General features: G+C 39.1%; 1 protein-coding gene across 1 annotated transcript in view; it reads right to left on the bottom strand.

Moving 5' to 3' along the window:
* FHIP1A (FHF complex subunit HOOK interacting protein 1A) overlaps positions 1 to 24,746 on the bottom strand; it is a 246,920-nt gene that overhangs the window by 83,595 nt on the left and 138,579 nt on the right. Inside the window, exon 3 of the mRNA XM_077770959.1 lies at positions 7,883 to 8,114. Within this exon, the coding sequence (XP_077627085.1) occupies positions 7,883 to 7,987 (105 nt within the window). The 5' untranslated portion in view covers positions 7,988 to 8,114. The remainder of the gene's footprint in view (positions 1 to 7,882; positions 8,115 to 24,746) is intronic.

Genomic DNA, 24,746 nt, shown 5'->3' with positions numbered 1-24,746 from the left:
TTTCTTTTATTAAGGATATCAGCTACTCCTAATGATGATCCCCATCAGTCAGTGATAATAGGCCTGGATTAAAAATATTCACAAATTCTAAATTAGGCATCTCAAATGTTTTCATAATGAAAGAGCCACATAATCACTCCTCCAGCTAACAAATGATTATTCTTCATGGTAAACACAAGTGTTTATCTGCCAGATTAGCTTTCACTACATCTTAATATTGTTTTATGTCTTATATATATGCATATATTAAGAGATGATTACTTATGCTACTTTGGTTAGAGCCTAGTTATTTCAAGAAAGTCACATGAGTATAACCCATACTTCCAAATCCTTTGGAATGCTAATTGAAAGTGGCACCGTGGAAAAAACCAAGTTACTAAGCAGCATTTTCCATCACACAGAAGAAGGGCAGGCTTTTGCAATCTTAAGCCAAATTCTACTTAATGTACCAAATAACTACAACAAAAGTAAGTTTCCATCCAGTCCTTAATCATTACTTAAAAGCCATGTCTTTCAATCTGGCGCATTCCTTGCACACCTATTGATTGCCATGGGAGACATCTACTGAGTTGTTTCCTTTTACAAAAATAACAGCGTAATAGTATGTATATGCTTGTACAATTTGGTTCATGTCAGGTCTAGTCCCAAACTTCAGAGGCATATCTAAATCTGGGATTGAAAGGGGTAAGAGCAGGAGCTATATCTACACACTACACCTCCTTGGGACCAAAGATGGTCTAGCATTACTGCAATAAAGAAACATGGTAGAAACATCAATAAATATAATAACATAATAAGCAAAACCTTCATTTAGGTATGTTTGTTAAATTTAGGTATTAGGGAAAGGATTTAAGAATAATGATACATGCTGGGTGCCTGGGTGGCTCAGTCAGTTGAGCGTCCGACCAGCTCAGGTCATGATCTCACAGTTCGTGGGTTCGAGCCCCACGTTGGGCTCTATGATGACAGCTGGAAGCCTGGAGCCTGCTTCAGATTCTGTGTCTCCCTCTCTCTCTCTGCCCCTCCTCTGCTCATGCTCTCTTTCTCTCAGAAATAAATAAAAACCATTTAAAAATATTTTTATAAAAGAATAATGATCTATGTAATAATATTCCATGGCAAAAACAGACTTATCACTGATGATACAATGGGTGCACTGCTGACATTTCCACATGTTTGACCACTTTAAAGTCCACTAGAAGCAGAAGTTAATGCCTCGACCCTCTAAAGAAACATAGCTTCTGCTCTGCTTCATGTTCTACTGTCGAGTTCAGAGCTACTTGAGAAGCTAAAAGATATAAATTTTTAAAATTTTAACAAACATAATTTGACTAAGGTATTAAGATGAGATTCTCTACTGCTTCCCAACTTTTCATCTCTCAAAACCTTTAATTTTTGTTATTTCACCTATGACAAGGCATAGACCTAAAGAATGAAGACGAAGGGAACAAGAGAATCAGTTTCACGGGGAACAGATTGAAATACACATCTCAAATCCATTTATAAGTGCTCTATACTTCTTTAATAGGATCAGGCCCCTTGAAGCTCTACACAGTATACTATACTTAAACCATATCATCTACTTTGCATTATTGTGGGAAGACATTTGACTTAATTAACTAATCTAATCTTCCCCATCCCTACCCCCACCAAGAAGAGAAAGGCTACTAGACTCATCAGCTTTTCTTCATCCATCGCCATTATTCTATTTTAGCTCTGAAATTTTCTTGGCTCAAAAATTGTATAATCGCTTATTTTTGGAAGCTGAGGGTGGTAAGTAGAAGCTTTGGGCTATTAACTAACCAGAAGCACATAGAAATGTGCATTTCCAATTGATTTTATTTTTAAGCCATCACTTCTGTTCTCCTAGCTCTGAGAGCAGAAACCATTGAGTATATAACCAATACTGATTCAACACTCAAAAGGAGAGGACAGAGAATGAATAGAGCAAGGTCCATGAAGCTTCACAGTAAAGCTGTGCCATTACAAAAAACTAGTGTGTGGGCGGGTCAGTTCACATGGCAATTTATTATCTGGTGGACCAATGCTTCTTACATTCTGCTCTCTCTTCCATTCAGAAGAAGTACAGAAGCAAAGGCAAGAGATAACAACAATAGTCTACTAGACTATAAACTGTTCTTCCAGACTGCTGTAAAAACTAAATACACACACACACACACAGTCCTCCAAATCACAGATCATTAAATATAAGCCCAAAGACCTTACTACAAAATTATAGAATGTTTTAATACTAGTGGATGTTCAAAGTTGTTTTCTGAGTCACCTGGTTCTTCGAAAGTTGTACTTCATACAATGTTCCCATCTCTCAGTTAACAATTTATTGAACATCTACAACAACAGGGCTGCGATATTCTTGGCTCTGGAGATGCTGGTCAACTATAAGCGGCCTCTCATCATGAGGAGCTTGAAATAAGGTTGGAAAGAAGCTACTGCACATGTAATCTTTTTTTTTTTTTTTTTTCAAATAGTTTATTGTCAAATTAGTTTCCACATAACACTCAGTGCTCATCCCCACAAGTGTCCTCCTCCATGCCCATCCCCCCTCCCCCCCACATCCATCAGTCCTCAGTTTTTGTCAGCATTCAAGAGTCTCTCATGGTTTGCCTCCCTCCCTCTCCCCCACTATTTTTCCCCTTCTTCTCCCCCATGGTCCTCCGTTAAGTTTCTCCTAATCCTCCTATATGTGCACACATATGGTATCTGTCCTTCTCTGCCTGACTTATTTCGCTCAGCACAACATCCTCAAGGTCCATCCATGTTGCTACACATGGCCAGATTTCATTGTTTCTCATTGCCATGTAGTATTCCATCGTATAGATAAACCACATCTTCTTGATCCATTCGTCTGTTGATGGACACTTAGGCTCTTTCCATGTTTTAGCTATTGTGGAGAGTGCTGCTATGAACATTGGGGTACATGCACATGTAATCTTAATAAAATGTGGTTGGTATAACAGTGAAAGAACACGCAGGATGCTGCTGAAGCACAGAGTGGAAGCATAAAAGACAGCAGGGAAGGTTTCCTAGAAAAACTGATGTCCCAACTGAGTCCTTAAGAAGGAGAGGCATTTAACCAGGGGGAGGGTTACTCCAGGCAGGAAGAGGAGGAAATGCCTAAAGGCAGAGAAGTGTGAAATAGCTTGAAGGCCACTGCCTAGGAGTGGGAGTGGCTAGGAACGCCAAGCATTTTGCATTTCTGGAGAATAAATCAGAGACAGCGAAGGACATGAGGCCAGACCATAAAGATCCTGTCCACCATCCTGGCCTGTAGGTGCCCAGATGCTACTGAAATGTCCAACTAGAAAACCAACAGAGGCAGGTCTGGGTTTCAGTCACTGCTCTGGCAACTTGACAGTGCAAGACAGCATCTCAGAAAGTGACAGAAGTACAGGCCAGAGGCTGCTTCTGATGGCCTGGATTTGCTCTTAGGAATGTAACTTGCTGAATGTCCACTAGAGAGCTATTCTGGAGATGTCATTACATCATTGGACCCAGGGAACAGTTTGGAAACTCAAGTGCACGACTGGGCCACTCAAGATCTCTCCACTGGCAACTCTCCTGAGTCACAGACTGCCATGGAGGATGGCTGGTTGTATGACGAACAGTCCCCGGACAGACTGCAAGGTGTAGGTGGGCAAGCGGATAGCCTCCTCCATCAGAGTTTGCTTTTTAATTCAAGGTCTGGAAAGGAAGCTGTCAAATATATGCTAATTATGCTGAATTTGTACTCAAGTATCCTAACAAACAGAAGAACTCTGTATACTACAGACTTCTGTTGACTTCATTTTCCTTCATTTAACATATAAAAAGTATCATGCTTGCCAGCTACTGGGGCACTTCAGTAAATATAATACTGTCACCCAGTTCTGACTATGCCACATTTCTTACCAGCCTTACAGGTTTCCTTGGGTTGCCTCAGGGGACCCCAGGGGTTGTAGTCACACTAGTCACAGGAGATTGTGTCAGGCTTTAGCTCACTTCCCAATCCTCTGCAACCCTTCCACATGTACCTTCAGACTGCACAACTCACAACAGAGTGCTCAGGTGTGAAACTCTGAAACAATGAGTCTTATTTATTCCTACCAACTGAAGGTCTCATTCCTTACCTCACATGGCCTTACACCTCTGCTTTGCCCTGACTTCCTCACCTTTTTTTTTAATCAGCGAGAAAAGCCAAAACTGAGCATTCTCCCCAACGCCTTCTCCAAACTGTTCTCTTCCTCTGTGAACAAAACTTCCCTTTCCTATAGTCAAGCTAGCAAAAATCTCACTTCTTCCATTTCCCAAGCCACTTTCACCCATAATAGTCCTTTCCTTTGATTTAAATTCTGTAGTAATAGTATTCATTTTCTAAGCATGTGTCCCACCTTGTCATTCAAATTAGCATACACATTTTTTTTAATGTCTATTTATTTTTGAGAGAGAGACAGAGACAGATTATAAACAGGGGGGAGGAGCAAAGAGAGAAGGAGACACAGAATCAGAAGCAGGCTCCAGGCTTCAAGTTGTCGCCCAATGCAGGGCTCGAACTCGAACTCATGAACCACAAGAGCTGAAGTCGGATGCTTAACCGACTGAGCCACCCAGGTGCCCCAGTATATATATTCTTTAAAAGCTCAGAACAAGGCTTACACATTCTCATGTCCACCTGTTCCGCTTATACTGAAGCATCCGCAGTTTGGGCTTGGCAAATCTCCATTTAATAATAATTGTGTTGACATCTATGTGCATTTCTTCAACCTGAAGAAATACAACAGAAAGGAAAGAAAGGTCCTCAAGAGCCTTTCTTGTAAGTAAACAGACACTGTAGGCATTTTGCAGGTTTATTTAAAAGGAAAAGTCAAGCCCAAAGAAGTAAGAAAGTTAAAGAAATGGTTGAAACAACAATAAGAGCAAGAGTGTCTCCACTTTACAAAAGGAAGTATTTAATAACTAAATACTTTTCCCTATGACAAACTTATCCTTACCCTCTAACTCAATATTTTTCTGCACTAGGTATATATAGATACAATGCAATATTACTTAGCCATCAAATAAAAAAAAGAATGAAAACCTGCCATTTGCCACGACATGGATGGAGCTAGAGTGTATTCTGCTAAATGAANCCAACCTGCTTGGATACCAAGACTGAAGTTACAACATCAATGATAATAGCTTTTCTTTGTTTTTATTTTCTATCTTGATTTTTTAAGTTACATTTTCTATCTTATTGCAGAAAAATTAAATCATGACTTATGTTTTATATTAAAAAAAAAGAAAGAAGTCAGAGAAAGACAAATACCATATGATTTCGCTCATATTAGAATTTAAGAAACAAAACAGATGAACATATTGGAGGAAGGAAAAAGAGAGGGAAACAAACCATAAGAGACTTTTAACTATAAAGAACAAACAGTTGATGGAGGGGTGTGGGGCATGGGCTAGATGGGTGATGGGTGCTAAGGAGGGCACTTGTAATGAGCACTGGGTGATGTATGTACGTGATGAATCACTGAATGTAGTGTACTTCTGAAACCAGTATTGCACTATACGTTAACTAACTAGAATTTAAATAAATTTTGTAAAGAGGGGCATGTAGGTGGCTCAGTTGGTTAAACATCCAGCTCTTGATTTCAGCTCAGGTCATGATCTCACAGTTCATGAGCTCAAGCCCCACATTCATGCTCTGTATTGACAGCATGAAGCCTGCTTGGGATTCTCTCTCTCTCTCCATCTCTCTCTGCCCCTCACTCTCTCTTTAAATAAATAAACATTTTTAAAATTTTAAAAAGAATATATATATATTTCTGCTAAAGAAAGGGAGCTACATTTCAAATAACGCAAAATGTCTGATCATGCTAAAGTCATTCATAGGAGATATGGAAATGAGTAATATGACTCTGGGACTACCATTTACTCCTTCACTAGTGTGAAAGAATATTTACAGATTCGTGAATTAAGACTCTTTAACAGCACTCCAACAGCTTTGGAGAAATCTTGCCCAGGATGGAACCTGACAGGGCAAATGATCCACCCACATAAAATCAAGAGGCTGATAATATATCATGTCTTTGAAGACTGGTTCGGGATACTAAATGGATCACAGATATTCCACCAGGAATAATTACAATCAAAAGTACTTTTACACAAATAAACAAAATGGCCCAGAACCAAGAATACGTGTTACAGTGATGGACTTCTAGAGCCAAATGAAATACCTGAGGCTGAAAGTATTGTTAATATAAAAGATCTAACTGTATACTCCTATCAGTTAAAAAAAAATGAACACAAATAATTATTAGATAATTAATAAATATGCATATACTTATATGCGGCTGTATTACGTACTTTAGAAACACAAAATAGAAAATTTTAAAAGATAAAGACAGGAGTACCTGGATAGCTCAGCTGGTTGAGCATCCAACTCTTCATTTCAGCTCAGTTCATGATCTCATGGTCATGAGATCAAGCCCAGCATCAGGCTCTGGGCTGGGCGGGGAGCCTGCTTTAAGATTCTCTCTCCCTCTCTCTCTGCCCCTCCCCTGCCCTCTCTCTCTCAAAAAATAAAATAAAAGATAAAGATAAAAATAGGCTTTCTAAAATATCCTTCCCACACCCAATGGGCTAACAGGCACATCCCCTCGGTTCACAAACCCACTTTGGAGCCAGCACATTAAAATACTTATAAAAGTACAAAGTCAAAGACAATTACTCTAATTATCTGGAAAACTCCTGAATTACTTTCCTCCCTTTGCTAAAGCAGACATGCCCTTAAAATCCAGAGCAAACCCATTAAGATTCTAATTGTAAAAAGTCAGAGAATGGGAAATGCATAAAAAATCTTGGAAAGTTTATACGAGTGACAAGAAGCTACAAAGTGTAAATGACCCAGAAGCAGAATTGATTTTGTTTTTGATATAAACTGTGTCCCCTATAACTGTTGTGATTTGCAGGCTCAGTGCTTTAACCAAACCCTGTGCTGTTTCTGGAGACAGGAAGGAACTGGGTAGTCATTAAAAAACTATCACATAAAGAGCCACTTACCAGCTCACCTAGGGAGTGTAATGTTGGACAAGTAGTAAAGAAGGCCAATTTTATTTATTTTACTACTTGTAAACCCCCTGAGGAAAGTGGTGAGCTGATAAATTTTCTGAACATTCAACCCTTAATTATCAGAGTTACAGAGAAGTCAAAATGAATAATCAAGAAAACTTTATAAACAGCTTTGTAATAAATTCAGGTACTGCCAGGCATCTTCTTCAATCAAATTACACAGGGGACAACGAGCCCGAAAAATGGTAGAGCACAGAGGTCAAATACACGAGTCAAGGGACCAAGGCTTCATACTTGCTTGCAAACTCACTATTTGTATAACCTCAAGCAGGTCATTTAACGTTGCTAATTTTTCATTCCTTCATCTGTAAAACGAGGAAGCTAATATTAACTGCCTTACAAGTTTATGGAGAAGATTAAATAACAAAAGGCTTTTGAAGTACTCAGCACAGCACTTGGTAGATTTCATAAATGTGTATTTTAGTGCTACTGGAGTGGGAGGACTAGATGCAAATCATCTTGAAGGAAGGAAAGAGAGTTTGTAATCACAAGTCTAATGCAAAGTAATGCAAAAGTCACTTTAAGGCCAACTGCTATTCTAAAAATACCTGAGCAACATACATGTTCCCTAATTGCTTTGATGGCAACCACGGTTTTTAACCAGATCCCTATTCTATGGGGAAAAAAAAGTTGCTTCTACCTGAAAGGTATCGTGCCCTATACTTCTGGAGGCCTAGTTACTACCATAGAGGTAGGCAACCCTGATTTAATGTGATAGAGACCTCAAGAGCTACCTAGGCCAGCAGAGGAAGTGGAGCTCATACCTTACCTGTGCCCAGTGGTTTTCAAATACAATCATGCATGTTTCTGGGTCAACTCCCTGCAGGCTCACAGCCTGCTGGAGTTTGCTTTCCGTTGCAAACGATGACATCATAAACCTTCATACATCAATGCTTCTAAGTCATACTTAATTCTCGGGAAAATCTGGCAAGCAGTCACTAACTTTCAAGTATCACGTAAGAAATGTAACTTCTTCACATTTCATTGTTATCTTCTAAAACCTGTAATGACAATAACAAAAATGCATCTCATTACATTCATATATTCAGTAAGACACTGGCTATTAAATTTAAATCAAAGCATAGGCATTCTCGAAGTCCAATGCAGAACAGAATATCTACAAAAGAGATATTTCTACTCCATGTACAGGTTCCCCTATTTTCTCTTATCTTGCTACTATAAATATAAAATAAATTAAACATGCATAAATTAAACAATTATTGGGTTTATTTTCTCCACTGCCACCAACCACAGACCCTATAATTCTAATCATTCAAATGTTGAATGTATGTTAGATGTATGTTGAAAGTATCTATACTTTCAAAAAGTGTCTATAATCAAAAAAGAGATTATGATAACAATGTCTGTGGAGTATAAAAACATCCAGAAAGAGGAAAACCATTAGTTAACAGTGACAGAAATAAATGGCTTGATGCAACTTGGGGTAGTTATAAAACAGCACCCAGACTCGTGGGTCCAATATGATTGAATTTTTTTTTAATCAATGGCTGTCATAATGGAATTGAAAGCATTCTCAGTCATTTCATAGCTACAAACCAAGTTAAGGTTTCCAACTTTTCTGAAAAATAATAGAATTCCAAGTAACCTTGACAAATCAGAGATAGAAATGATCCATCAAAAACAAGATAGTGCTTACTCAGTGTGACTACAAGGTAGCACACTTACAAATGAAAAATGAATTATGTGGATAAAATATGAGGAAAGTCTGACTACAACAGAGCCAGTAGGGAGAAAAAAGATATTGAGGTCACAGAGTATACAGTGAATAGGAGCTAGTTGCGGGGTGCTCTCAGAGAAAAGTGGTAAGACAGTGATAGTCTCTCACCATTGTGGTCAGCCCATCAAAAGGACTGGGTACAGTTCAAAATACTGTGTGTGTGTGTGTGTGTGTGTGTGTGTGTGTGTGTGTACAACCTGGAGAGAGTTCAGAGTAAAGTAATTACACGATAATTATTAGAGCACTAGGAAAACAAAATCCATGATAAAATTTCCAGACTTGTGGTGCCCCAAAAGCGCCACTATTTTCAACTGAGTAACATGAAGGGTATTACACTAGTCAGCTGTTCCACCTACAAACAATAAAGTGTGAGAAAGGGGGCTTAATGTGAGGATTCAGGTTAGACTTAAGCTCAAGTTCTTTGTGGGGGAGTGAAATTAACTAGAACAAAGTTAAGGAATATTCAAAGCAAGGGCTTCTGTTGGGGGTAGAAGGCTAACCATTCAACATTCATATTTTGGGAAAAAAATGTTAGGATATAAGAACAGAAAACTTGCTAAAAGTGACAGTTCTTGAGGAAAGAAAACATTTTTTAAAGAGAATGGAAGGGGATTAAAGTATATTGAAAGAGGACGGCCTCTTTGAAGAAGGATCACACAAATTACATACCTTAGGGAAACAGCTTGTGTATATCTTCTAGGACAATATTTTATTATTCAAATTGGAGAATTCTCCAACATGTAATTTTTAATTCCTGATAATATAAATTTATTGTTTTCAATTAGACATTGCCCACTGCCAACGATGGCTCTTTGCCACTGAGAGGCATGTTTTGATGGGCCCAGGTGGTGTCTTAAACACCAGAAGCGGCCTTCCCACGCACACAGGGTATATGTTCCCCATTCCCACGGTCCCTACCACTCCCTAGAATCTGACAGCCAGCATCGTCACCTCACTCTTGGTTACTGGGCTGACCCTTATTAGGTAACATTTCAGTGTGCAGCCCTGCTTTAAGTGATAAGAGATAAAACAAGTTCAGACTTAACTCCCTCATCGTCTTAAACATAATATTTCTGTGAAAATGTCTTTTGTTCAGATGCTGTAATGATAATAACGAGGAAAATCAAGAGTGTTTTGGTTCATCCCAGAGATTCAAAAACTATAAGACTCCTTGAGACTCCTCCAGCTCCAGGATCCCTAGATTCTTCTTCAAACATAAGAGGGGAACATTCAACATGCCAACTGCTTCTAAATCAAAATTAGAAACATGCTCTCTAAGGTCTGTTAGGTTCATTCTCAAAGGGACTGCACATACACTCTTTTCAGATACTAAGACTGCATTACAGACAAGATAAATATCTTAGCTAAGGTCATCAACTATAAGTTAGTTTTGGTGTTGTTGTTGTTGTTGTTGTTGAGAGAGAGTATACACGCAAGCCAGGAGAGAGGGATGGAGGGATAGAAACGATCCTAAGCAGGCCCTACTCAGGCACAGAGCCTGACTCAGGGCTCAGTCCCACAACCCTGGGATCATGACCTGAGCCAAAACCAAGAGTCAGATGGTCAACCCACTAAGCCACCCAGGTACACCACAGGTTAGTTTTAATGGAAACCAAATGTAAGTCTCTTGATTGCAGTCCACTGTTCTTTCTAGAAATCTATATTCTCCTTTCTTCTGGCTTTACTCCCTGGCCCTATTCCCAAAGGAAGCTGTATCTTCTCTGAGAAAAGTGCTTCTCGCTTGGACGATGCTTAGCCAATCATATTTTTGAGGCAGATGCCTGAAGATTCTAAATGTGTCATAAATACAAAAACCACAATATCGGGTAAGCTTGGGAGAACAAGGCAGAAGTATCAGGCAAGTCAAGTAAGCCATGTTTAAAAAGGAAAAACTATGCCAAAAGATTCTATAAATGAAAATACTTCCTAACACATCCAGAGACTAGAAAGCTGGATATTTCCTCTCTCTCCCTCTCTCTCTCTCTCTCTCTCATTCCCATGTTAGAGTATTATGTCCCCAGGGCATCAGAAAACTAAAAGACATGGCTGCATATTTATGAGGGATGTATAAGGGCGTTATTTCCTCAACTGACAAGGTTGTCAATATATCCCTGCATTTGCCTGTTTTCGGGCTTTACTTTTTTTCCCTCTTGCATTTTTCCATTCCATGCTTTTTATTTAACTCTCAGAGCACAGCTGAAAGTCCCAAGTGAAGAAGAGAGCAGGACAAAACTAAGCAAAATGCCAGAAGCAGGTAAAAGAGGCTGCAGCCATGGAACATATGCTCGAGTCATGAGTATGGCATCGCTGGACCTTTCTCCCAGTTCTTGCCCTCTGCTCTCTGTAGCCTCACCTATCTGACTCTGTGACTGTTAAGAGGAATACTCTGGCCACATATTTGACCTGTTCTCCCTATAAATACCCACACGCATATCAACTCGAATTTCATGCCTGAAAGAGAGCTCTATAAAGCATTCAGAGGGACTTTTTCTTTCTTCAAACGAATGACTAACACTGAAAAAGACCAAAGGACTCTTTCCAACAGCAGTTGCTGTGGTTTTGTGGTGTGGTTGTTGAGTTTTTTGGCATGGGGGTGGGGAGAGGGGTTATCAAAATATATGTGTAGGGTCTCATACACGAGCACAGATTCTATACTGCAGACAGAACTGACTATATTATTTCCAAAGTCATTACTGAGCAAATTTATATATCTCATTAATATTATATATAAAAACATTTTCCATCAGTAAGGAAAGAAAAATGATATTAAATCACTGCTAGAGACAGAGATAATGGGCATAAGAATGATATGTATTCTTATTTGCTCTTTTTTGAAAGTCCATGGTATCTTCTATTTGACTAGGAAGAAAAAGCACAAGCATATGCTTCCATATCACAGAATTATAAAATATACCAACAGATCATAAAGGCTTAGATTCTAGTCATCTAGATTATACCTCTTTCCACTGCAAAAATTCCTTCAGCCTCATTCCCAAATAGACAGACATCCTTATCTAATTTCAGACTCCTTTGAAAACTATAATACTTAGGAAAGCTATAAATGTGTGAAAATCACGTTTCCCCTGAACTACAAATGACTCTATTTTCATAAACTCCTCTTCCACTATTAGATTGAAATTACAAGGTAAACATTTTGGCATTTAATGATATATGATATACCACTCATACCATCCTTCTTTTATCTATTTAAATATAATATCCTCTAATAATGGGGATTATAAAAAATTCCTTAAGAAAAAGAAATGATGATCACCTTAAGGGGAAACAAAGCCAAGGGAACATTTTTATTAAGCAAAAAATGATCATATCTGCAGGCCTAACCGGAAGAAACCAATGAACATAAATAATTTAAATTTATATTATATTCATATATATATATGTGAATATATATTCACATATATATATATCTTTTTTTAAGGATTTTGATAAGGCAACAGGAACAGAGGAAAGGCAAGGTCAAGAACACAAACAGGAGAGGCCTAGACTTAAAGAGAAGCCACACTGAATTTTTCCACAGTGAGTTGCCAAATCAGAAGCAATCTCTTGAACTCGATGAAAGACATGGCAGGCTCCCTTCCCATTTCTCCTCCTTGCCTCCTCATATTTCTCTGGTTGGCTTGTGGAAATGGCTAGAGAGATTAGGTGGATTTAAAGTGGGATACAGAGGGTAGGGCTAAGAGTTTTGAGTTCAGTCTTCCACGCATAGAAGTCAGAAAATCTCAAATTACCACTTGGAGACTTGAGCTCTGAACTGGGAGATGGCCCCAGGATTCTAACCAGCTGTGAGACCTTGAGTAAATAAAAACAGGGATCTTGGTTTGGAACCTGATTTTTTTAAAAAAATTTTTAATGTTTTATTTATTTCTGAGAGAGAGACAGACAGACAGACAGACAATGTGAGCAGGGGAGGGTCAGAGAGAGAAGGAGACACAGAATCCAAAGCAGGCTCCAGGCTCTGAGCTAGCTGTCAGCACAGAGCCCGACGCAGGGCTCGAGCCCACAAACCGTGAGATCATGACCTGAGCTGAAGCCGGATGCTTAACTGACTGAGCCACCCAGGCGCCCCTGGAACCTGATTTAGGTGAGTTATTAGGATTACATGATTATTTCTAGGGTCTCTCCTAGCTCAAACGTCATTTTCTGTACTTAATTCTACTGTTTTACTAACTGTGGAGGGGTAAGAAGATAGAAAGCAGAATTCTTGGTAAGAATTCTAATTATAAATGGATTCTATCTGTACTCTTTTTAACAATTAAAAGAGTTAAAAGAGCCTCAGTCAGTTGAGTGTCCAACTCTTGATTTTGGCGCAGGTCATGACCTCAGGACTATGAGATGGAGCTCTGCTTCGGGCTCTGTGCTGGGCGTGTAGCCTGCTTAGATTCCCTCTGCCCCTCTCCACACTTGCACATGTGCACTCTCTCTCTCTCTCTCAAAAATTTAAAAAAAAAAAAAAGAAAGAAAGAAAAAGAAGGAATATTAAAAAAAAATTAAAGCACATTTCACTTAAAGAATCCCAAGCATAGGAATCAGCCATCTCTAATATAATTCAGTTTGGGTTTTTTTCCTGAACAATTGCCAGTAGGAAAACTCATTGTTTTAGAATGCACTTTGGAATGCCCTGAATTGGCTGCTACTAAACACACAAAATTTTATTACTGTAAATGTGCTTATCATGTAAAATTCCATCTAGGGGTGAAGATTCTTCAAATACGGGGAACACCCGAAGNGGGAGGGCATTCATTTTGGGTTAAACTACCTCAGACAACCTCTACTTAGAGCTTAAGAAAATCCTATTAGATCTAAATCCTCCCTGTGCTGTAATCCTCTGGCCCAATTTCCTTTTCTCTCTCGCTGTCACATCACCTAGCAATGTTGGACGGTGGACAGTAAAGTAAGCATCCAATAGCCCCTGAGTCTCCTGGACCTTGTCCTCTTCACTCAACCTGCCATAGTTTTTGACTCTGGCTCATACACTGATTACTGTCCATTATTCAGTAAAGCAGAATCTTGGTTTGTCCTACCAAGTTGTAGATCGCCCATTAACACACGGAGTGTGCAGAAAGAAAGTTCTCTCAGTACGTACATTCCAAATAGTTTCAGGCTTTAACAAACGCCTACTTCAAAATAGTAATGAGACTGCAGAAAACTGTCAATAACTCCTTGAAAGAATTCCACCATGTTTTACATTTTAATTTCACTAGAACAGGCGGCCAGTGAGGTCATACTCAAGTGCCATGCAACTGACTGATAAGTAGAATAAATGGAGAAGAAAAATTTAAATTAATATTCATATTCATACCTGAAATTTGATTGGGGACTTAATTTTTAAGGCTATTTAAGAAACTAAACCACTACTGGCAAGGATTTGAAATGTAAAAATTACACCTTTTGAAAATTATAGGAAGTGTTGAGACATCAGCTCAAAAGTGACTGAACAGAAAGGTTTCTTGCACACATGGACTCGTGTTGAGACACGAAAACTGATCTACTCCTGGGGAGTCTCCCCAGCAACCCAATTCACCACGACAGTCTCAGTAGAATGCACCACCCTTTCCCACCAGTATTTTGTTAAAAACTATCAAGGGATAACTTAAGTAAAATTTATGCCACAAAACTAAGGTCAATGCAGAAACAAGATGATCTGACAACTTCTATGGGGGTAATATTCTACAACAGAGATTTGGGGTAATGCTCTGAACCTAAGAACTCTCTCATATTCATGAAGTTCTTCTCAAGAAATGTTCCTGGGGGAAAAAAAAGGTTTTGACCAATATGTTTTGGTCATTTTCTAGGGAAAAGTAGGTACTTTGGGAAGTGGAGCTGTTGAGTATATACCTACCTGCCTTTATAGCTGTATCAATCAGAATTAGTTCCCTCTCAGCAGTTTTCAAATGCTTTCAGTGACAATTTTCAGATACACAACCTGTAGCATAACCAAGGTGATGTGATCATTACCTTTTGAAATAACAACATGAAAAGCCCTCTTTTCAAAAACATCCTTCATCCATGTGCAGCATAAGATACGCTAAGTACAAGGAGTGAAGTACCAATGAAATCCTATGCATATCCAGGAATCTCGTAAATTGCAGGCATCCTTCTCTGAAAAGAGGCAGCTATAGTTTTTAGCCAAATCTAAAAAGGGTCAATGAATTGTCCCCCTTCAAAGAAAGTTTAAAAGCCACTCTAAAGATGCATTCATAGAAAGGCATGAAGAGTCCCGGAACAGTGGCTAACAGCCAGTGTCAGTACTAAAAGTATTACCGGAGAGAGCTGTAGAATTTGTGTGACTTCACTTGTGACTAAAAGTTCTGCTTCAGCAGTGTGGGGCTCATTCCAGCCCATGAGTAACTACGCTCTTGAATAATAATCAGTTCAGGCTTTGGTGCCCTACAAATTTCACGGCTGGCTAAGCGCTTCCACTCTTACCCAAAACACTGCAAGGTGAGGCGTCAGGGGTGCTAAGTGATTAGCATTTATTATAAAGTTAGCAGAGGCTTAGAAGTCAACAATCTGCTTGTCTCCTAGAACACGATCCTATGCTGATTAGGACAAAGCACTCTTCTTCACCAGTCTGTGAAACAGGCTACAGAGTTGAGTGCCTTTTGTGTACTATAAACATGACAGAAATGGACCACACCACTGGTGCTTGAGCTAATCAAAACTGGTATCTTACCTTCAAGTAGGTGGAATAATAGTAGCTTATGTGGTACCCTAACACTGTGAAGTTCTAATTTTACATTTATTTTTTATGAACATAAAAATTATGGGAAGCCTGGGTAGCTCAGTCGGTTAAGCATCCAACTTTGGCTCAGGTCATGATCTCACCTTGCCCGAGGTGGAGCCCTGTATGGGGGCTCTGTGCTGACAGCTCAGAATCTGGAGCCATCTTCGGATTCTGTGTCTCTCTCTTTCTATACCCCTCCCCTGCTCATGTTCTATCTCTCTCTCTCTCTCTCAAATATGAACATTAAAAAAATTGTGTAAGACTTCCTTACATGCAAATATAATGATCCCTCTAACAAATGGTATGAAGATTTGAAAGACTACATTTTCTCATCTATGAGTGGGTAAAGAATTTTAGAAGTACATAATAGCCTACAGCTTTAAAGTAGTTTACCACTCACACATTTATCATTGCCATGATCAGCTTATCATTAAGATAAGATGTCATATTGATAAAAATAAAAAAGCAAGATCGTCTAGAAGCACTGAAAAATTTCGGGGTCAGACATTTTTAACTTGAAATCTTTCCCTCTTGAGCAACTACTACAGGGCCTCAGGAACATACAATCACGGCCCAGGTTTACACATATCCAGAGGTGATATATGAGAAATAAAAATGAGTACACCTCCCACACCTCAGGTGAGAACATCAACTGGTCTTCTACTTACAGGGAATTATTTGGCAACAGTCTCCAAAATTAAATTTGATCAGCAAAACGACTTCTGTGCATTTATCCTACGAAGACCCTTTCACCTTGCAAAATGGCAGACTGAATTATAGTATGAGTTGATACACACTGAGCATGTCTCTGTGCCAGAACTATTTGAAATATATTACAGCTTTAAATCCTCTCAACAGTCCTGTGGGCTATCCTCCCTTCTTTCACAGACCAGGAAATTACAGAGAGGCAGAGGAACTGGCCTAATCAAAGTCATGCAGATATCCTGGGATCTGAGCCAGACACGTCCTCTTAACCACTAGCACCTCTCTAACTACAATGATACCCTTGTAGCAATGTTTCAATAGTAAACAACTGGAAAGATCCTCCATATCCACCAGCAGTGGTCTGGTATGTAAATTGGGCACTTCTATATGATGGAATACTGTGTCACAATTCTTTTTTAAAGGAGGCAGCTCTGAATGTACGTACAGAACATTAAGTACACCGTGCCATCATTTGTATAAGAAAAAAAGCAATACATTACTCTATATGCTTGAAAATGCACAGACCATCTGTGAAGACACCCAAGAGGGTTTGGAAAGTGGCTTCCTCTACAGAGGGACACCAGGTGGCCAGGGACAGAGGAGGCAGGGAGGCCTTTTTTCACTGTGTACATTTCTTCACTTTTCGAATTTGTTGCCATGGTCATGTACTACTTAGAGAAAACATTTTTTAATTTAAAATAAAAGGAGGGATGCCTGGGCATCTCAGTCGGTTAAGTGTCTGACGCTTGATTTCAGCTCAGGTCATGATTTCATGCCCCACATCAAGCTTTGCACTGACAGTGGGGAGCCTGCTTGGGATATTCTCATTCTCTCTCTCTCTCTCTCTCCTTCCCCCCCGCACCCTGCCAATTTACCCCTTCCTTGCTCACACTCTTTCTCTCAAAGTAAATAAATTTTTTTAAGTTTATAAAATAAAATCAAATTAACATCCTAAACAGAAGTAAATTTCCCAAGTTCAGCTTAGTATAGCAATTCCAATGGACCTGATGTCTCTTCTTCATCTCAACAGGAAAGGAAAAGTGCCTGAGCAGAAAACAGCCTGACGGTATGAGCAGAGATAAAAGAGAATCTTAGTAGAATATGCCACTTGTTTTTGGTTTTTGTTTTTGTTTTTAAAGAGAGAGGAGGAAGCATGCCCAAGTTGGGGAGAAGAGCAGAGAGAGAGAGAGACTCCTCAGCAGGCTCCATGCTCAGCATGGCGTCCAATGCAGGGTTAAACTCCACAACCCTGGTATCATGACTCAAGCTGAAATCAAGAGTCTGACACCCAACTAATTGAGCCACCCAGGCACCCCTATAATATGTTATTTTTTTTTTTAATGTTTTATTTCTAGGAGAGAGAGAGAGAGAGAGACAGCGTGAGCAGGGGAGGGTCAGAGAGGGAGTCACAGACTGAAACAGGCTCCAGGCTCTGAGCTGGCAGTCAGCACAGAGCCCGACACGGGCCTCGAACCCACGAACCGCGAGATCATGACCTAAGCAAAAGTCGGATGCTTAACCGACTAAGCCACCCAGGCGCCCCTATAATATGTTATTTGAATCAATTGTAAAGACCATAAGGTGTTTGACAAAATATTCAAGAGAAAACACACAAAGGGAAAACAACTACATCTATAGTTATGGCTTATTATCTTCCAACAGACGGAAAAAACATGTTAAGAAAGTATAAAGAATTCAGGGTGCTTGGGTGGTTCAGTTGGTTAAGCATCCGACTTTAGTTCAGGTCATGATCTCATGGTTCGGGAGTTTGAGCCCCATGTCGGGATTTGTGCTGACAGCTCACAGCACAAAGCCTGTTTCAGATCCTGTCTCCTTCTCTCTCTGTCCCTCCCCTGCTCATGGTCTGTCTCTGTCTCAAAAATAAACATTAAAAGTGTAAAGAATTCAAAAGAGTTGTAGTCTTACTATTAAGGACAACTTTTCTAATGCTTATTTTTAAATTACTGTGTAATAATAGTGGGTTAAATTTATGTAGTTTACCATTCCCTATGGGGTTCATAGCTCTGGAAATTTAGAGAGCTAATGTCCTGCCAAAAGTTTTATCAGTCTAGATCACTGGTTCCAAATATCATTGGAGGAATCCTGGGCTCTCCACGGTTCTCAGTAATTTTTTAAGGACCTCTTTTTAAGAAAAAACAAAATCAGTCCAAGTAAAAGTAAAAAATCTAAAAAACTAAATCAGTCACAGCTCACTATGAAGATTTCTCCTATTTTAAAAAAACTTCCAGGATTGCAGTTTACTGTAGTTTTACCTGAGCAATTTTACCACCATGCACTAAAACTTTTTAAATTTTGTCTCTTATAGGATTTTTTTCTATTGTACCAACCCCATTCTTCCAAACTAACATTTGCCATTGAAAACCAAAGATCATTATGCACCTACAAATACATTTCTTAAACGTTCTCTTTTAAAAATATTGCACTGATTAACAGCAGACCTCACTACTCCGAAGCCTCCATCTTGCCCCAAGCATCATCCTGTGGAAGTCCGAAACAGAACTAGTTGGTAAGAGATTGGTTACCTCTGAACAAAGCAGTGCTTTCCTTCGATGAGAGGTACACGCTCTCTCACTCTCCCTGCGCAGAGATGCACACACATCCATGCACACACACAAGATCTAGCTCCGCACACAGATAGAAACACTAATCATTAGTTGCTGCCTTTTCAGAGACTCTACAGTACAAAAGCCGTATGTAATTTGCAATTAACAAAGGGTAATAGAGGCTCTAATTTCTGCTTGGGGGGTCCAGAATTTAGGCTGACTGTGATGCCTTTCCAAGGAATAAAAGCAAAGCTGAAACGACTCCTATTAAGCAGTTCCACTGTTGCAGCTAGGATGGCTTATTGACTGGACGGCTGCCAGCCCCCTAGCAGACCTGCAGAGAGGCTGTCCTCATGGGGAGGAAGGCTTTAATTTATCTATAAGCCTGCAGAAGCAACTGGGTAGATCACGGCTCTCCCATATTCTGCTTCAATTCACCTACACTTGCCTCTAGAGTGACTGGCACAGACTTGAATGGTTTCAGGCTATCCATACTTGTTTAATTAAAACTCTTCTCTGCTAAATTAACATGTGCGTATCAATGTCTTCTGTACAGAGGGGAAGGAAAGAGAAAGCAAAAGCAAGAAAAGAAAAATCAAAGACAGGATTTTAAATTGAGTTTTGCTTGAGATAAATTTTGCAATTGGCACTATTTCTCCCTGGAGTTAGTGCTTCAGGTGGAAAACGATGAATAAAAAGAGTAGACAAGAGTTCCTACTTCCCCCTCAAAGTATCCTGCACTTTAGAGCTAATTAACTTCTAAAATCAAAGGAGCTGTGAAGTGGGTACGGAAGCAAAAGAGTTCCTTTTTGTGAAAGAATAATTTTATATAATATTAACATATACATGCATAGTAATTCGCTTACATTCTAAACCCTGCAGGATTACCAAAGATTGGAATGGAATTGAGGCTTCTCTGTAGATTCTAACGTCCGTGCATAAAGCAAGGCATGCAAACACTAGATATTAATACCGACACCCCCCTAGCAAAGCCCTTGCTGGAAATCAACATACTTTGTCTCATGACGCTGGAGAAATGGCTGGAGTCGGGGTTGATTGTACCAAACATAACATGTATCATCAAACGCAAGAATGGCATTCCACACACTGAGACATTCACACCATGAGAGGCAGGTAGAAACTAGAACCAAGCAAGAAAATAGCAGGAACACATCTACAATTCCCCAAGAACAAACTGAAAATACCTGAAACTTTGAAATTATTGTTCTCTTTCTCTTTCTGATTTTTTTTGGGTGGGAGGAGGCATAGGTCAAGGACATATAAAGTGGGTTAAGGTACTACACAACACAGGAGCTTGCTTCAGAATAATTCCTCTAGGGGAGCTTCACAAAGATTAACTATACAGCAAATCTGCACTAATTCAAAGTAAATTATGTTTCCTGCTTTCATAGAAAAGAAATATAGGTAAACCATCCAGGAGACAGCTGAAGTAAAAATAAAGACAGATTTTTCCATTCAGTGAACATAACTCTGTTTCTAAAATATTTTAAATTTATGCCCACAAAAATAGCATACAAACATTGCCAGTCACAAATTCAGTAATAAACACCATACTTTGGAGGAGGATCTCCCCAACGTGAGAAAAAGGGTGACAACAGAATGGGAATCAAACAAATTTAAGTATCTGGATTTCAAATGGGGCTGAATGTGCTAATATTAGTATTTGTCCAATGAACTGATAGTGAAATTAGCAGCAACAACTTTAGGCTCTGGCATACAAAATGTTCATTTCTAGGTTCTTTCCACACGAAATCTAAGAGAATTTTGAGCTTTAAATCTGACCATATTTAGTTCTAAGGATTTCCAAAAACAAGCTCATTATAATTAATGTATGTTTAAAATATAAGTATTTACTTATAAGTATGGTTTATGGAGAGAATAAGATGATTTTCTCCAAAAAGTTGCCATAATCTTTGTCTGTCATGTGCTGAGAATTTAAGCACTGAAGTGCAAACAAGGTAAGGACTGCTCTAATGCTAGAATTAAGTATTTATATGATTATATCACAATAACATCTTCTTCAGTCTAACATAATCAGTATTCTATATTTGTTGCCTGCACAAAACTATAATTACTCGTTGATTTGATCGAAATTACTAGGTGACTTAGGCAATTCAGTCTGCCAGCCAGCCTTCAGGGTAATTAGCCAAATCAACAGTATATCAAAATGACTAATAGGTTTCTGAATCATAGTTTAGACTCTATGCAACATCATGGCAATGCTTAGAGTCAGTTCCAAAACCCCAGTTCATCTTGTTTAACTCCATGGACTATTTTCCTCATAATTTAATTTACTCTGTACACAAGTTGAGTTTTTCCTCCCCTTCAAGGGAAAAAGAAAAGTGACAATAAAATCCAAAGTACAAAATTCAATAAAATCAGATACTCTTGTTTCAAAATATAAGGGGAGGAAGAGGAGGAGAGTTGTTTATTGTGTGAAGGGGGGTGTAGCCAAGGAGAAGGAAACTAAAAAACGAAACAAACAAAAATGGATTCTTACCAATCAAACCACCTCTCAGTGCTTCAAATTCCATTAACGGCCACAATTCTGTTGATTTGATGCCAAATGTCTCTAAAATGTTCTTACCCAAGAAAAGTGTGTTTTTGAAAGAACAAGGAAAGCAATACATTTAAAGGCTGGAGAAAATTTTCTTCCATTTACTTGGGTCAGTGAAACATCCATCATACAGAGACACAAACACCTTACAGAATAAAAGATCAGAAGAGCTACATTGGTAGAAGATCTAAGAGCCAGTGCCTCTGGGGGAATCAAACAAGTAACTGTCTGAACAAATCCCCCTGTGATTTCTCCCCTAAATTTAGCTTATGTGATCAGTGGCGGGGCAGGAGGGGACCGCAGAACATGCTAGCCAAAAAAATGTGGTTAAAAAATAATTTTGCTCTCTCTCTGGAGAAAGAATCTTTTCAGAGTCATTAAACAGAATAACAATATAATGAAAATTTTTAAAAATCAAAAAAAAAGTTCATACACTACAATAAAGCATATGAAATAAGCATGTGCCCAGCGTAACAGCACACCCAGTGTAAATAATGGTAGATATATTTGGTAAATGGTTGCAGAAGTGTCAAAAGGACCTGGATGTGTTTAACAGATGCTTTCAGATCGAATTCCACCTGCTTAGGCTAAAAAAGAAGCACCCTCTCCACCTGTGTCAATAAAGTTCAAAGAACAAGCTGTCATTACTAGTTGAGGGGGGTAGAATTCAAAGCAGAAATATAACACATCCAGTATAATCCTGCAAAAATTGCTAGCATCCCAAAACCTCTGGCTGCCAGGATTAAAAACATTATGCTGAACACCTACTAAGTGCCTGCCTTAATAAACTCATCCTATTAATCTCTTTCTTCTCTAAACCTCTTAATTACATCTCCCTATGACAATGTAGCTTCTACTTTGTGCTGTAGTTATTTCAGAACCAGACTCTGGTCTCCTTGAGGGTAGGAATCACAATTTATGTTATTCATGGGTGATTCACGAAGCACTCATCCACTGCCCAAGATGCACTGTGTGGAGCATGTGAATAAGACCCAGTCTGAGGCCTCGGGGAATAAACAGCTCACAGCGGGGAGAGGTTTACCTGGGCAAGTAATAGTAATAACCAGAGGGAAGGGCTGTCGTTTATGGGAGTATAATTGTACTGTGTGCCAGGCACTACATTAAACTGTCCGTGTAATTCTCAAAACCACTCAATGAGGTAGGGGCTATCATACTCATTTAACAGTTGAAGGAACTGAAGCTAACAGAAAGGTGAATGGTCGCAAGGCTAACAAGAAGCAGAGGCAAAATGACTGGGTCAAGCTCGGGAACTAGATGAGAGACCAGGGGCGTCCACTGCAGCAGTGGCCAGGAAAGGGAGTAAGAATGACTTCACCAAAGAGGGGCTCTTTCACCGATACCACGTTTGTACAGGAATGTATCTGAGAAGGAAACGGGGCAGCAATTCACCTGACCGAATGAGAAGAGAGTTAGTAAAAATATGATGTGATTCCCTCTATTCTAGCTCTTCATGAAATATCTCCATTTGTTATTTGTTTTACCATAATGTCAAGAAAACAATGTAGCCATTATGGGTACAATGGAACTTGTACCCATTACAAATTCAACACGTAGATTAAAAGTTTGGGAGTAGGCAAAATAATGGCTGGAAGAAGCTATAACCGTTAGTCAACCAGTCATTGCTCCCGCCACAACCTGCCACTCAAAACATTTAGAAAACCAGGGATTTCAGCCACTGGACACGCTGTTGCGTCTCCCTGATTATAGCAGGTGTAGCTGTACAAAAGAAATCCTACTGGTTTGTAATTCCAATGCATGTTAGAAAGATGAACAAAACTGATTATTCACTCTTATAAAAAAAAAACAGGAAACATTAGCCATTTAATATATCCCAATTCATAACTTCAGTTCTAAAAGAGGGGCTATGTGAACATCTATTGAAAGATGCATTACCCAAAATGCTGACTCAAAACACTTTTGTGCTTTGTTTCTTCATATGGCAAATACTGATCAATATGAGGAACGGCTCAGAAATTTAGTTGTGTATCTACTGCAATTTTTTTGTATACAATTTAAATTAGCAAATTAAGATGTAACTACAAGTGTTTCATATAACTGTTTATGAAATATAAAAACCATGCAATTTTTTAAATCAAAATTCAGGTCATTAATCCTTACATTAAATCCCCCCTGTGGATCAGCTTCCGTGATCTGGCTCCTGGTTACGTAAAATTTCTATAGGCCATGCTCATCTTCCCCAGGCAGCATGGTTCCTTTTCTTCAAAAAGAAAGTCTATCAAAAAAAGCCTATCAGACTTTTCTTCAGATAATTTTTTTTTCTTCAGATAATTTTAATAGCACATTCCTGTGTGAGCAATTTAAAAACCTGTGACTTAGCCAGATTTGGAATTTAATACTAGTGTAAATCACACAATGAATTAGATAAATTCTGTACCCAAAAAAAGTGGTTCTATTTTTATGGGGTTATACATCAAACTCTCTTAATACACATACACATGCATACACACACACACACACACACACACACACAAGGTAAGATTGGGTATGTTAACAGATTTCTCCTTCCACAACTATCCATTAACCTTAAACCTGTATTCACCACACAAAGATTATCTAAAAACTTCCTCTCCACCTTCTGACAGCCTTCTGCTGAATTTCAAGAGCTGACAGCACTGTACTGGCTGCCTTGACATCCACCCAGCCCCTCCAGGACTAAGAGGTTTATTCTTCCAGCTGCTACGAGTGTTCCCGGCTGTCAGCTTTCTCTAGAAATTGCCCTCTGCTGAAGACAGCCATTTTACCCAAGATCACTCCTTCTCTTTGAAGGCAGCCACACCCATGCCCAAACTAAGGAAGACTGGGACCACCTCACCCCAACTCAGGACAGCCTACACCTTCAGTCCATCATCTTTCTCTGCTGAGTCCTGCTTCCTTCTCTCCCCACAGGTGTTAATTCAAAGAGCACACCCTAACCCAACCATCTCAGAGTCTGCATCCCAGGACGACCTACAATGAGTACTATCAGCCAATCACGAGAAGCTACATACATATCCAGAGCTGTTAAAGATTACTTTCAAAGAAAGAAAATCCTATTTCTTTAAACAACAAAAATTCTTAATTTTAAGGAATTTGAAGGCTCTGTTAAAAGCCTTCAAACAGAGAAAGAACACAATTTTGCCAGGCAAACCAACAAAAAACACTACGGCTGCTTCAATAAACTCTATCAGTATTTCCCAATATTCAGTCCTAACCAATCTTAAGAATTCACACAAAAGTGGCTTTTACTCTACATGCTTACGTTACCATTTAAAAAATATTTAG

The sequence above is a fragment of the Crocuta crocuta genome, unplaced genomic scaffold, assembly GCF_008692635.1.
Source record: "Crocuta crocuta isolate KB4526 unplaced genomic scaffold, BGI_CrCroc_1.0 scaffold166, whole genome shotgun sequence".
In the NCBI taxonomy this organism is placed as follows: domain Eukaryota; kingdom Metazoa; phylum Chordata; class Mammalia; order Carnivora; family Hyaenidae; genus Crocuta; species Crocuta crocuta.
This window is presented reverse-complemented; position numbering and strand designations above follow the sequence as displayed.